At 37.7% G+C, this 15,137-nt stretch overlaps 1 protein-coding gene across 10 annotated transcripts in view; it reads right to left on the minus strand.

The window, feature by feature from the left end:
• LOC114464554 (pleckstrin homology domain-containing family A member 5-like) overlaps positions 1-15,137 on the minus strand; it is a 205,988-nt gene that overhangs the window by 12,443 nt on the left and 178,408 nt on the right. For all 10 annotated transcript variants that reach the window (XM_028448853.1, XM_028448850.1, XM_028448851.1 and 7 more), the window contains 2 exons: positions 7,151-7,357; positions 6,910-7,071 (listed from right to left, as the gene is read on the minus strand). In XM_028448853.1, the coding sequence (XP_028304654.1) occupies positions 6,910-7,071; positions 7,151-7,357 (369 nt within the window). The remainder of the gene's footprint in view (positions 1-6,909; positions 7,072-7,150; positions 7,358-15,137) is intronic.

Below are 15,137 nucleotides of genomic sequence, written 5' to 3' on the forward strand. Positions count from 1 at the left end.
GCCCTAATAGCTAGATAATCTTGAGATGTGCCAGCCATTCCCTAATTTACAGGCATGCAACAATGTTTATATTATTATTATATATTAATGTAAAAATATTAAAGAATATTGTACAACAGCTAGTTCCAACCAAGTAATTGATTGGACAACAGACATCCAAGAGTGCTGATATAGAGCAACAGCAGCACAGGGACTTCTTACAGATCATATCACTCCACTGTACAACTGATCTAAAAACCGTTAATTGCCATTACATCTTGTGCAAACTACACCACAGTACACTGTGTGCTCTCTTGTGGAACTATTTTTGTTGGTGGAGCCAAATGACTAAATAAACAAACAAATCATAATCTCTTGTCATTTGTTACTGTTAACTAATAAAATGTGCTTGTAGAAGAGTTGTATAGAAGCAATGTCACACTCGAGGTTGTGCTGTTGTGGTGAATATCAGCACTGATGTGATTATTGACCGAATCACACGAGTGCTGATATTTTGCAACAACAGCACTCTCTCTTTTGTGATATTGCTTATATAATACACAACATAAACATGTATAAACTATATAACTTTAAAACTGTTCTGTACTGTATTGCTGGGTTGAAGCACATGATAAAGGCTGGCTTTTCAAAATGAACAAAATTTGCAATGGAAACAAATACAGCTACAGCTTTTTTGCACTTGTCATCACATACTGAATGTCATGACCCTTAATTTCTGAACATATCACTAAAGACTGTAAACATTAATTTAACAATATTTTACATTAAAAGCTATAATATTTCACATTGTGGGTTAAATGTGATGAGCAGGTTCTAGTGTTTAGGTTTACCAGTGTTTTGGTGAAAGTGGTCTAATAACTAACTTCTGTGGTCAATCTCGAAGCATTTCAATCAAATTGACAGCTTCGATGGTGTGGAGAGCAGACTGACATCTGCAGCACACGTTAACTAAAAAAAAAAACACCATAAAACATTAAAAACAACTCATAAACAAAAATGAGAAAGCAAGGAGGGGCAGGCATGTTTGTGGAAACTCACCAGAAAAAAAAAGTTTTAAAAAGTTTAATGGGAAGAAGACGCAGGGAGAACTGTTGGAAAACTCGATGAGAAGAAGCTAGTGAGGCAAAAACAGAATTGCTTCAACGTCACCCTGTTCTTTCCAATTTTACTGCTGATAATTATATTCACAATGTACGATCTGAGTAATAGTGCATTAATAAGAAGGAGCTCTGTAACTGAAGGGGTTTTCCTTTTTAATTGTTCCTTTTAATTCCAAATCCTTCCTCAGGTGAACTTGTTAATCATGTCCTCTCGGCCTTCCTCAGTCAACCCGCCCCTCAATGCCAGGAGGTGACAAAAAGTTTGAACTGAAAACTGCATAGAGAAAAACCTCACAGAAAATAAAAACTGTCATTGATAAAATGATAAAACGGTGACATCAAATAAATATGATTTCCATTAAGAAATACACTACTGGTAAAAGCTTTTAGAACAGCCTAATCTTTCCTTATTTATTGCGTTTCAAGTTGTGCAAGTCCAATGAAAAGCTTGAAATGGTACTGAACAGCCAGAGGTTAAAAAAAAGGTTTTGGTTACCCAAAACTGAAAAATAATGTACATTTCAGAATTATACAAATAGGTTTTTTTGGGGAGCACAAAGTACGTTAACAATTTAAAGCTGTTCTGCAGCAATGAAGGTTGAATCCATACGCAGAGTTTGCGGCCTAGTGATCAAAAATGTTCCTTTAAGTTTTCCCAAATTAATTCGAAAAAATAAAATTCTTAATATAATGTACATAATATACACGTACCAAAAACACAGTGACTTGGTAATGATAAAAATACAATTCAAAGGTTTGCAAAATAAAACCAAGTAAAAAAGTTTTAAAGGACCAGCAGCCGATGACATTTGACCCTCCTGCTTCCTGTAGCAGCTCAGAGCTTTGTTTGTTTACAACTGCGGGTGGACTGCAGACCCATAAGTCTGTTGTTTGTAGTGATACAACAAGAAAACAAGTGGCTGGAACAGAGAACGATCAAACCCTGCGCTCAGTGCACACTTGTCTGGATATAAAGCGGTGGATTGAGCGGTGTTGTAATAATCTACTCGCCCGCCTACCCGCGACGAAATCAGCATCCACCGTCCATGAGAGCACGTAGACAATCAGCGACGGTGGAGTTACGTTGTTAGAGACTTTAACTGCCATATTCTACGTTGTTGGACTTTTAAATGCTTTTAATTGATATGGATCATTTTATTCTATCCTACCTGTTGTTTAACTTAGTGATTTACAACTGACAGCAAGCCTTTCCCTCCATGTTGAAGTATATCTCCCATATTAAAGCACTATTCATAAAAGAAAATATTGAGATGGAGATTAAAGAATCGATGAGTTTAACCGTGGAAGAAGTGATGGAATGTATAACAGTGAAAATTACAAGTCCAGAGGGACATAAGATAATAATCTGCTGTTTGTATCGTGTACCTGACTGTAAAATAGACATATTTAATGAGAAACTAACTAAAATGATAGAAGAAGTTAAAAATAAGAGATTACTGATATGTGGAGACTTCAATATAAACATTTTAAATCCTTTAAAAAATACACACATTGAAGACTTTACTAATTACATGTACACAAATGGATTAAAACCTCTCATAACGAAACCAACCAGAATTAATGAACACAGCTCAACACTGATAGACAACATCTTCACAAACATACAAAACACAGATCTAAAGAGTGGTATATTAATAAATGACATCTCTGATCATTTACCAATATTTATGATACTACACACAAAAGAGAAGAAGAACCTTGAAAATCATAACACACAGACATACAGAAGACTGGAAGGAGAAAAACAACTAGAAAACTTTAAACAACAGATAAAAAGAGAGACGTGGGAGAGTGTTTTCAAGGAAGAAGACGTGAATTCAGCATATGACACATTTACAGACAAAATAACGACAATTTACGATAAATGCTGCCCTTTGAAACAAATAACAACCAAAAGTAAAACAAACAACGTACCATGGATTAATAAGAAAATAGCCAACGTATGCAAAAAGAAAAACATATTATATAAAAAATATATAACAGAAAAAACATTAAAAGCAGAACTACGTTATAAAAAATACAGAAACAAAGTCAATAATTTACTAAGAGAAAAAAAAGAGAATACTATGAAAAACAATTAAAAGAGAATAAAAACAAAAACAAAAAATTGTGGGAAATTATAAACACCATAACCATGGGCAAAAGCAAAGAAAAAAATGCAGACCATTTTATAATAAACAATGTAAAAGAATACAATAAAAACATAATAGCACAAGAACTCAACAGTTTTTTCATAAATACTGAAAAAAACACGGAGAAAGGGATAAATAAACACCGAACATTTAAATGGAACCATTTTGACAATGAGAAGAAAGACATTGATAAGTACCTTGTACTTGAAGAAGTAACAGAAGCAGAGGTGGATAGAATAATCACAACCTGTACCTCAAAAAAATCCAGAGACGTTAATAATCTAACTATGAGTCTAATAAAAACCATAACAGCTGAAATAACCCCGCCACTAACACATATAAGTAAACAATCATTCAAGAATGGTGTTTTCCCAGAAAAAATGAAAATTGCAAAAATCAGACCGATTTACAAGGGTGGAGAGAAATGTGATTTCACTAATTATCGACATATATCAATATTACCACAATTATCAAAAATTCTGGAAAAACTGTTTATGAACAGACTCGACAAATTTATAGAAGACAACAATATACTACATGAAGGGCAATATGGATTTAGAAAAGGACGTTCAACAGCAATGGCTATAATTGACATCACGGAGAATATAAGAGAAGCATTAGAAAAAAAACTATTTGTATTCGGAATTTTTCTGGACCTAAAAAAAGCCTTTGACACAATTAATCATGATATTCTAGAAGAAAAACTTCAAAATTACGAAATAAAGCACAACGCCTTAAAATGGATTAAAAGCTATATGACAAATAGGAAACAATATGTTGACTTTGAAGAACACACATCAAAATGCCAAACCATACAATGTGGTGTTCCACAGGGTTCAATTTTAGGGCCAAAACTGTTCATTTTATACATAAACGACATTTTCAAAGTCACAAATTGCCTCAAACTAACGTTGTTTGCAGACGACACAACCATCCTATGCTCAGGTAAAGACATTAAAACTCTAATAGAGTCAACAAATGAAGAACTAACAAAAATTCAAACATGGTTAGATGTAAATAAACTAGCCCTAAACGTCAGTAAAACAAAATTCATCAAATTCGGAAAGAGAAAAATAACAGGAGATATAACACTGAAACTAAACATGGAAATAATAGAACAAGTAAAAGAATATAGGGTACTAGGAGTTTGGATGGACGACAAGCTGACCTGGAAAAAACATATACAAATAGTTTAAAACAAAGTTGCCAAAAGCAGTTACATCATATGGAAGCTTCTACAAATCCTACACACCAAATCACTTAAAACAATCGATTCTTCACTGATAGCATCGCACTTAAATTACTGCTCCGAAATATGGGGAAATAACTACAAAACGTATCTTGAACCACTATTTAAACTACAAAAAAAAGCTATAAGAATTTTACATAAAGCACCACACAACGCACACACAAACGAATTATTTGAGAAGGCAAAATACCTAAAACTGCAAGAAATAATACACTACAACACACAAATACATGCATTTAGGGCTTCATCTAAAAAACTACCACATCAAATACAAACACGTTTCACATACAATCAAAATTCCTACGACTTCAGACATAATAATGTGTTCAGACCAGACAGGGTCAAATCGAACGTTGGCAAACATAGTACTGTGTATAGAGCCATGAACCTCTGGAATAGCCTTGACGCAGAGACAAAACAATCCGTAAATCTGAAAGGATTTAAGGAGAAAACACGGAGGACATTTCTACACGCATACAGATCTCAAGTCAACTCTTCATCGAACTTTACAGCGACGACATGGAACTCATCAACTGGTCATTGAGCGCCATTGACAAAATCTTCACGACGAGGCAATTGCTACAGCATGAACCAGCGTGTCCAAAGGACACATACCCAAGTGGATATGTCATGGATGCACGAGGGAGAAGCCAGATGCTCTGTCTCTCCCTCTGTGGAGGACATCTATCTGCTAGGGGTCATGATCTTTGGCCTGCTAATGACGGGGATATGTGTATGTGCATGTGCCTTTCTGATGCATCATATGCTGAGGCGACTTTCAGAGGATATGAAGGTACTCCGAGAGAAGAAGAACTTTTCGTTTGGAGAGTTGGAGGAACGTAAACAACGACTGGAAAAGAAAGCTCGAGGAGATACGGAAAAAAAGGACAGTGAGGAGGAGTAACAACAGGAACAGAGACTGCAGACGAGAACACATCACATAAAAAAGGACAAAAAAAAAAAAAAAAAAAAACGTTAATGAAAAGATGAAATTATGAAGAAGATGAGAATGTTTGACAAGGGAAGAAACGAGGTTTGATGTAAAATTATCTGTGTTCAAATCAGGGGACGGATCTGGATAAGCATAATGCTTTTTTCCGTCGCCCTTTCCGGCATACAAAAGGACAAAAAAAACAAAAAAAAACAATGATGTGATTTTGCTCTGAATGTCAAAATGAATTTCTGTGATTGCAACCATGTCGGAAATGAACTGAATAAATAAATAAATAAATAAAAATAAATACATGTATCGAGTGTTGTATGATATATCATGTAGAACATAATAAATAATAACACTGCTTAATTTGAGCAACTTTACTCTCATTCCTTAAGTTACAGTGAATGCTGAACATTTCAAGCTGCATTTTGGATTTGGTTTGGCAGGTCCATACTGCAGCTTTCAAAACATATGTTACAGAAATGAAAAATAATAATAATAAAAATAGTTATATTGGTACATTTGTTTATATTCCTTATTTGTAAAGTGAAACTCGAGACGTTCTAGATATTTTTTGCTGCCCCCTCTGGCAAGAATTTCAAACTCTGCCTATGGCTGAATCAGCCTTGAAAGCTGATGCTACTAATTCCTACTGGTGTTCCAACTTTTCTTGGTTACTTACAACCCCCTCTGTCTGCATAAAATCAATGTTGAAACACACTGTGGTACCAGACCCTCATGAACATTAAGTGAACAGCATTGTTCATAGATTCCATGATTTCTTTTTCAACCAAAATTGCTTATTTGTTCTATGCTTTCATTTCAGAGTACAATGACACAAAAAACTTTAAAACTTTCAGTAAAAAACTAAAAAGAGTGTGGTGTTCTAAAACTTTTGACCAGTAGTGTACATCAAGACCAAAAAACACAAAAAATGAAACAATACATTGATATTCTATATTATTGTCAATATTGTATTTTCAATACCAGTTATTATTTCAATGCCAAAGTTCTTTGATCAGTTCGGATCTAATTTTTTCAGTTTCAAGTTTTCATTTTTGATGTCGAGTATTAAAAAGTCATCCTACTGGCTCCTTAGGAATGGGGTTTCACTGTTCTTATTATGGTGGCCAAGATTCTGCATTGATGTAAGATTAACACATCTGCTTAATTACATCTTTGGCATAATGAAAAATGCCTCATATCTACTTTAACTGGTGAGATTTCTTAGTAAATGTACACCTCTTTTTTGCATATGAGAATGAAGAAAGCTAATGATGTACAGCTGATTAGTCGAACACAGTAATGGGTAAAAGTACAAGGGCGTGATTGATGAGCAAAGTTCCTCCCTTTTGCCTGTGCAAAAGAAGAACTGATTTTGTGGTCCATGAGTGATTGAAGTTCCAGCAGAGGACCTAAAGAGTTGCATGCGGTTGCTGCCCCCTGGGTTAAACACATGCTGTGCCTCACCTCTCTGTCCACATTAAAGTGGTCGGCCTGCGACAAATCTTTGAGTCGAGCGATCTCCTCAGCAGGCGTCTCCAGGCCCCTCACCACTTTCTGCTGCCTGAATGAGGCCTCCAGCTCCTGGATGTCACTACTCATCACTTCATCTGAGCTTCTCATTAGGAACTGCAAATAAACACATGCAACACAGATATTAGAGCAAATCCCAACATTTAATCACACTAAGCTCTGTGGCACCCTTTACCTGCATTTTATGCAAATTTTTTAATTTTGTAAACGAATGACTGCGAGATGTGTTGTCCTGACTGCTAGTCCGAGTGCTCTTCTTCTTCCCCCTAAGTGCACCCTGCTGGTGGCGCTGAATCCTTTCCAGCTGTTCCTCCACGCTCATTCTGGGCCGGCTGCTCTCCACCGAACACAGCTGCTGCTCCACAGCACTGTGAGGACGACCCTGTTCATGACATTTATGTTTTAGTGTGCCATATACATGAACAGACATGAACAAAGTGCACAAAATTTAATAGAGATAATCCCCAGGTTTGAAGCAGCCTGTTGAAAACAATTAAACCACACAAATAATTGCATTGTTCTACTTTTCTTAAAACTTTACTGCATCTTTCATCCAATCCACTTGGAGGCAGTAGCATGACAAAGAGACCTTGTTCTAAAATAACCATAATAGTGCATGATTATAGAGTACCACCTGTTTATTGACATCCATCAATATGTGACCAATGTTTTGTTTGAAGAAATTTGAGGCACTCAGAGCGACTGTTAAAAAAACCTTTATTCCATGAGGGCTATCGAATCATAAAAACATGCCAACATGTTTCAGCTTTACAGGCCTTCGCCAGGGCAGTTACAAAATAGCTGCCAGTGTTCTCTTTTTTAACAGAGGTTTCACAGAAGCAGCTAGATATCTAACACAACTAAGTGACAATTGACTTTACAACAGTTTTAAAGAAGTTTGAGGGCATTGTTTCAAGGCAGCACGTTGATTGATTCCGCAATACTTATTTTGTACAGTTCTAGATTAATTTGGAGTTTTATTGATCTCCATTTACGCTCAGCTCTTCTCAGACTCATCCTTGGCCAAATTATTTAATTCAAAATGAATCACAACATTCTTCAAATGTGGATAATCTGCCACAATAATCAAGATAAGAAAGAGAATTGGCAAAAATGGCCTGCATGGCAGAGATCCAAGACGAAAAGCACTGCTAAGCAAAAAGAACATTAAGGCTCGTCTCATTTTTCTCAGAAAACATCTTGATGATCCCCAAAACTTTTGGGAAAATATTCTTTGGAAGGTCTGTGTCCCATTACATCTGGCGTAAAAGTAACACCGCATTTCAGAAAAAGAAGATCATATCAACAGTGAAATATGGTGGTGGCAATGTGATGGTCTGGGGCTGTTTTGCTGCTTTAGGACCAAGGAGACTTGCTGTGATAAATGGACAATGTTGGGAATAACGCGTAACAAAAGTAATGCAATTACAGTAATGCATTACTTTTTGCTGTAACGCAGTAATGTAACGCATTACTAATAAAATCTCAGTAACGCACGTTACAATGCATTTTAACGCAACAAAGCAGCAGAAGTTAGTTTCTCTTGGTCTGCCATACTACTTGAACCAAGAGAAGTGAGGTTGGCAAAATCCCCATCAACACCAGCAATGACAAGGTAAACAAACGTTGTCATAGAGAGTGGTACCATACCATACAGTATGGTCACTGGGACATGCGGCTATCTCGCATGTTATTATTACAAACAGCGTCATAACGCTAATAACGGTAGGGCTTAAAGTATTCTGGCACCGTGCCAGGGCATATAGCTGAGACTGAGGCTCATACAGATCAGATTCCTGCTCTCAAATGTGCGGTGTAGAAGTTTTTAGTTTACAAGTGATTTTTGTCGTGACATTCACAGTAGAAATACCGCTAGCTTGTAGCTAAAAACAATAGCAGAGCCGATAGGAGCCGCCGCCATCATGATCATATTGACTGGTGGTCATGTTGTCTCGTGACTGCTTTGTATTAAGTGCTCATAGAAAATAGTGTCACACTTTGGCTGGTGGTCATGTTATCTTATGACTGGTTTGTATTGAGCGCTCATATAAAATAGTGTTAGAATTTTACTCGTCACCATGTTAGCAGCAGCAAAAAACAGTGCACAAAAAAAGAGAATACATATGTATTTAGGTATTCAGTAGTGCTATTGATTAATCCTAGTCCAACTTTTAACATTTTAGTAAAAGTATTTTACTCATAGTCATTGCCCTTTAAGGATTGAATGTCGGCTATTGCAATTTAATTTTGCTATTGGCTGAGACAGATTATATGGCGTCATTTTGACCATCGTGTGTCACGAAATGCCACTGTTGGCACCGCCCCTCCGATCAAAGCTGGGAGGGGGTGGAAGATTTCCTCCTATCACAGCCCTCACTGAGCATTGATTGACAGCTTCAAAGCGGAACTCCTTTTGATATTTGTGACTCTGTGCTTCTATAAAGAGCAGATTCTGGTCTAATCAGAGGGTTCATCAAGCCATGTGTGTTTGTACTGTAGACACATTGTGTGAGTATCCCCCATCTGTCTCTGCATGTACTAATTGTCGCTGTGTTTGCATCTTCCTGGTTTATGTGTGTGTAAGGTGGCGTTCCGGGGCTCATGGTTGAAGAGCAGGGGATGTTTGCTATAGTGTCTGTTGGGCTTTGTGCGTGGGGGGGCTTCACATCAGTGTTCTGTGTGCCTGTGATTATAGTAGCTGAGTAGAGCTCACCTGTCACTGTGCGCTGCCTAACTGGGCAAGTCTTTTTTTTTTTTAATTTCCCGCCGAGTGGCTGGTCAGCAGAAAGCAGGGGCTTAGTTACTGTTTAAGTTATTTTCCTCATATTTTCCTGAACCTAGAATAAGTGCAACGCCCCAAGAAGGTGAAACATTGTATTGCACTTGAAGTTTTAACTCAGTTACAATTTAAGCCACACACTCATATTATTCAAAGAAACTCCCAGAAGGAATGTATTTAAACTGACACTGTCACGCTATAACAGGGGTGGCGGGGGGAGTAACACAAGCACACAAAAGGATTGATCATCAGCATTTCTAATATGTTCACCATGTACATTTTTACATGCCTGCAGTTATGCGCCTATCTTCTGTGCGTATTCTCTGGTCCAGGTAACTAACACATCCACCACATGTAATTCAAACAAAAGCACATAAGTCTGTCAATGAAGGCAGTCTGGGACATGATGTCATTTTTTTGGGCTGTCTAGAAATCATAGAACATGGAGTTTCCTAATGCTTGTAAATATCATATCATTGACTCAAAAAAAATATAATAAAATGTAACACATTTTGTCCCGCCTAGAACTGGTAAATGTGAACATATTAGAAATGCTGATGGTCAATCCTTTGACGTGTTACGCAATATTATGAGTCCGTATGGCTTAAATCGTAACTAAGTCCAAACTTCTAGTGCAATATAATGTTTCACCTTCCCAGAATGCTGAACTTATTCCAGGTTCAGAAGCGTGTAAAAGGAAAATAACTTAAGCCACCGGGAGAATGCGTGTAAGGCCAGATTTGAATGGGAACGCCCACATAACAGTCGCTCCAACCAGAGTGCATAACTCAGATGAAGGTACGCAGTGAACCCAACACCTGTTACAGGGCGCACCCAGACGGTATGGCAGATCAAACAGCAGCACTTATCCAGATGTTGGCTCAGCTCATGACAGTACAGCAGGAGCAGGGTTCTTTCATCCGGGCACAGGTGGAGCGGCAGACCTAGATAATGCTGTAGCTCCTGGCATGAGGATCGGCTGGAGGTGGGGGGGCGACGGCGTCGGGCCGATTGTTCCTCCATAAGATTGGGCTGGAAGAGGATCCGCAGGCCTTCTTGGATGTCTTTGAAACCACTGCCGCAGCCAGTGGGTGGCCGAGCACAAAGTGGGCGATGTACCTCTTGCCCCTGCTGACAGGACCGGCGCAGGCTGCAGCCCTGGCATCACCACCGGCTTCCCGGGCTCCTTCCCGGCCATAAAAAGAGTGGAGGGTATTGCCGACACAATTTACCCTCTGAGCCGAAGGACGCAGCAGTATCCAAGACCATTTTCAGGACCACAACAATAGTAGGAGACTGTGGCAGGGAATGAAATCTGAGGTTCGGCGGACCCTAAGGAGGATTAATCCAAGAAAAGCTGCTGGTCCCTCTCAGATACCGGGCTGTGTGCTGACGAAGTGTGCAGAACAACTAACGGATGTCCTTACAGACATATTCAACATTTCCCTGCATCAAGCTGTTGTGCCATCCTGCTACAAAGACCCAGAAAAATCCTGGTTGCTAAAAAGCCCACAATAACAACTTTGAATGACTATCGCCAAATCGCGCTCACACCCATAATCATGAAGTGCTTCGAAAGGCTGGTCAAAGTTTTACATCACCTCCATCGCCCTTCACTCAACCCACTTCAATTTGCATATTGCCCAAACCGTTCCACCGGGGATGCCATATCCACTGCACTCCACCTGTCTCTGGAACACCTGGAAAATAAGAATGCAATGGTCCGGATGCTGCATGTGGATTTTAGCTCGGCCTTTAATACCATAATCCCACAGCATCTGATCAACAAACTGGGCCCACTTGGACTGAACACTCCCCTGCAAAATTGGATACTTACCTCAAACGCCTCAATTTGTACAGGGAAGGAATAACAGGTCAGACACTACAATGCTGAGCACTGGCTCTCCGCAGGGCTGTGTTCTTAGCCCCCTACTTTACACCCTGATGATCCACGATTGTTGTACTAAGTACAACACAAACCACATCATTAAGTATGCAGATGACATGACAGTGGTGGGCCTCATCCAGGACGGTGAGGAGAAGCTCTACAGAGAGGAGGTGAAACTTTTTGTAGACTGGTGCAGCAGTAACAACCTGCTCCTGAATGTGGAGAAAACCAAAGAACTGGTGATCGACTTCAGGAGGAAACGATCCGTACACACCCCGCTCTACATCAAGGACACTGCTGTGGAGATTGTTTCAAACATAAAGTTCCTGAAGGTCCACATAGCCGACAACCTCATCTGGTCGATGCACACCTCCTCCATTGTCAAAATGGCTCACCAGTGCCTGCACTTCCTGCAGAGGCTAAAGAGAGCACACCTCAGCCCATCAATTCTCACCATGGAGTGTGCTAACCAGTAGCATCTCTCTGTGACATGAGAGCAACAGTGCCTCTGACAGGAAGGCACTGGGGAGGGTGGTGAGCTCAACACAACAAACACAGCACTAACGAAACAGAACCCAACGGCGGCACGCCAGCACAGCTATACTGCCACACAGACGTTGTTCCTGCAAACCCAGAACATCTCCAGGTCCAACCCAGACCGCATCTCAAGGTATGGACCAGTGAACGATGGACCAGCAGAACTGACTCACTTAAATTACAATACATCCTCACTCAATACATCCTCATACTTACACTCCACTCACAATTCACCACATATATGGTTGCCCCCACCCCCGTCTGTCTTCCCTCTTCATTTCATGAGCTCTCTATATAATTTTATTCTTTGATTGTACAATAGTTAATCTAGATTAGCATTCTCTTAGAATAGTGATTTCTCTTCATTACATATAATCCTCACTTTTATTAGCCTAGAAATGCATTTTATCATGATTTAATTATCCCATTTCAATTGATGTTTGACCGTGTTAATTGTTGAATTGTGAATAAAAGGTTAAATGTAATCTTTGATTCCTCTGATTCATTAAAGCTGTGATGATGGTGTAGATTTGCTGTTAGAATTCACTTCTGTTGTATGTGTGTGTATGTATATATCTGTACATTAAAAAAAAAAGGCAAATAAAAACAATAAATACATTTAAAAAAAAAAAAAAAAAAAGTGTGTATGTATGTGTGTGTGTATGTGTATGTATATATGTATACATATGTATGTATGTATGTGTGTGTATATGTATATGCTTATATATGTATGTGTATGTAGATGTGTGTGTATGTATATGTATGTGTGTGTATATATATATATATATGTATGTGTATATGTTTATGTGTGTATGTGTATGTTTGTATATATGTGCATGTATGTGTATGTATATGTGTATGTGTATGTATGTGTGTATGTATATATATATATGTATATATATATATCTATGTATGTGTGTATATGTGTGTGTATATGTATGTGTATGTGTATATATATATATATATGTATATATATATATATAAATAGAGAAAATAAATATAAAATAATGATAACTCCAAAAATAAAAAATAAAAAAAAATAAATTCAAAAAATATATGTATATATATATATATATATATAACAATAATAATAATTAAAATAAATAAATACATAAAGATAATAATAACACTAAAATAAAAACATGGATAGGTATATATAGACACGTATGTGTATGTATGTATGTTTGTATGTATGCTACATATTGGCTTAGATTTTGGTAAACACTTTTTGGCACGTACTCTCTCACAGGACACTCTCTACCCTCATGTCAACTCACTCGTCTCGAACCCCTCACTCTTTTTTTTCTTTCACACTCACTCAACACCCACAACACCCCCCACCTCCTATACCTCCTATAATTACCCCTTGCTCCTATTACTCTTTTGATATTGGTTGTTGTCATTGTATGTTTGTGCTTTTCACTAACCTATTCAATCCAGTCCTTTACCCCGTGGTGCTATCGCATGATAAATATGTCTCCTCTTCTTTCTTTCCTTGCATCCAAGCTTTTTACAACACAGTGCACAAATGCTCACAGATTCTCACTTATGCTTACACCTGTATGGACTAACACTCACCTCATTCTATGTATCAGTTTACAGTAACTTCTTGGAATGTGCGTGGCATTCACTCACAGGCTAAAAAGATTAAGATATTTGACTACGTATCAAGATTAAATGCAGACATTGTCTTCTTTCAAGAAACTCACTTACTTAAATCAGAAGAAAAATCCCTGACAGATTCAAATTTTAACAAGATATATAATTCATGTTTCAATTCCAGACAAAGAGGAGTCTCGGTTCTTCTCAACAATAGGTTACCCGTTAACATAATCAACTCCGTCATAGACCCAGAGGGTAGATATATTATTATCAAAGTAGTAATCTATAATAAATGTTTCACAATTCTTAATCTATATGCCCCCAATAATGATGACCCTGATTTTTTCCATAGAATTTTCTCAGAGCTTTCAGACCTTTCTGCAGACTCGTCTCTAATCATCGGAGGTGACTTCAATCTGGCGCTCAACACATCATTGGACAGATCTAGTAAGTGCTCAAATACAAAACCATCTCGATCTGCTAAAGTATTAATGGATTACATGGAAGATCTTGGAATAGGAGATGTATGGAGACTGAATAACCCAACTAAAAAAGAATATACCTTCTTCTCCCCCGTGCATAAATCCTTCTCCCGAATTGACTTTTTTCTTTCAAATAATTCCATCGTACATAAGATGTCCTCTAAAATACATCCTATAATTATTAGCGATCATGCCCCAAAATCCCTCACCCTGCAGTGTGACTCTAATCAGAAAGTATCCTCTCTATGGCGCTTTAACACCTCATTACTTAATGACAGTAAATTTGAAAAAATTATAAGAAAAGAATGGGAGGACTTTCTATTGACAAACGACTCCCCGGAAATATCACCGTCCTTAGTCTGGGAAACTGGCAAGGCTGTCATTAGAGGGAAGATTATATCATACTCTTCTTTTAAGAAAAAACAGGAACAGATAGCAGAAAAAACACTTGAAGAAAAGATCAAAAAACTTACGGAAGAATACGCAGCTAACCCTTCTGAACTTTTATGGGAAAAACTCCAAAATACAAAACTTAATCTGAATATCATCTTATCTAAAAAAACCGACTTCATTTTGCAACAATTACGATACAAAAACTTTGACTACAATAATAAATCAGGCAAATATTTAGCAAATCAGCTCAAACATAATAAAGAAAATTCCTTTATAGCAGCAATTTCTGATAACGCAGGTCAAACTTTAAACTTACCTCAGGACATTAATAACATCTTCCATGATTATTATCAAAACTTATACTCATCAAATTTAAACCCTGACCCTGAAGATATTAAAACCTTTCTCAATAAACTAAACCTACCACAGCTCACTATAAATCAGAAAACCACCTTAGACTCACCATTAACCTTACAAGAAT

The sequence above is a fragment of the Gouania willdenowi genome, chromosome 6 (genome assembly GCF_900634775.1).
Source record: "Gouania willdenowi chromosome 6, fGouWil2.1, whole genome shotgun sequence".
Lineage (NCBI taxonomy): Eukaryota > Metazoa > Chordata > Actinopteri > Blenniiformes > Gobiesocidae > Gouania > Gouania willdenowi.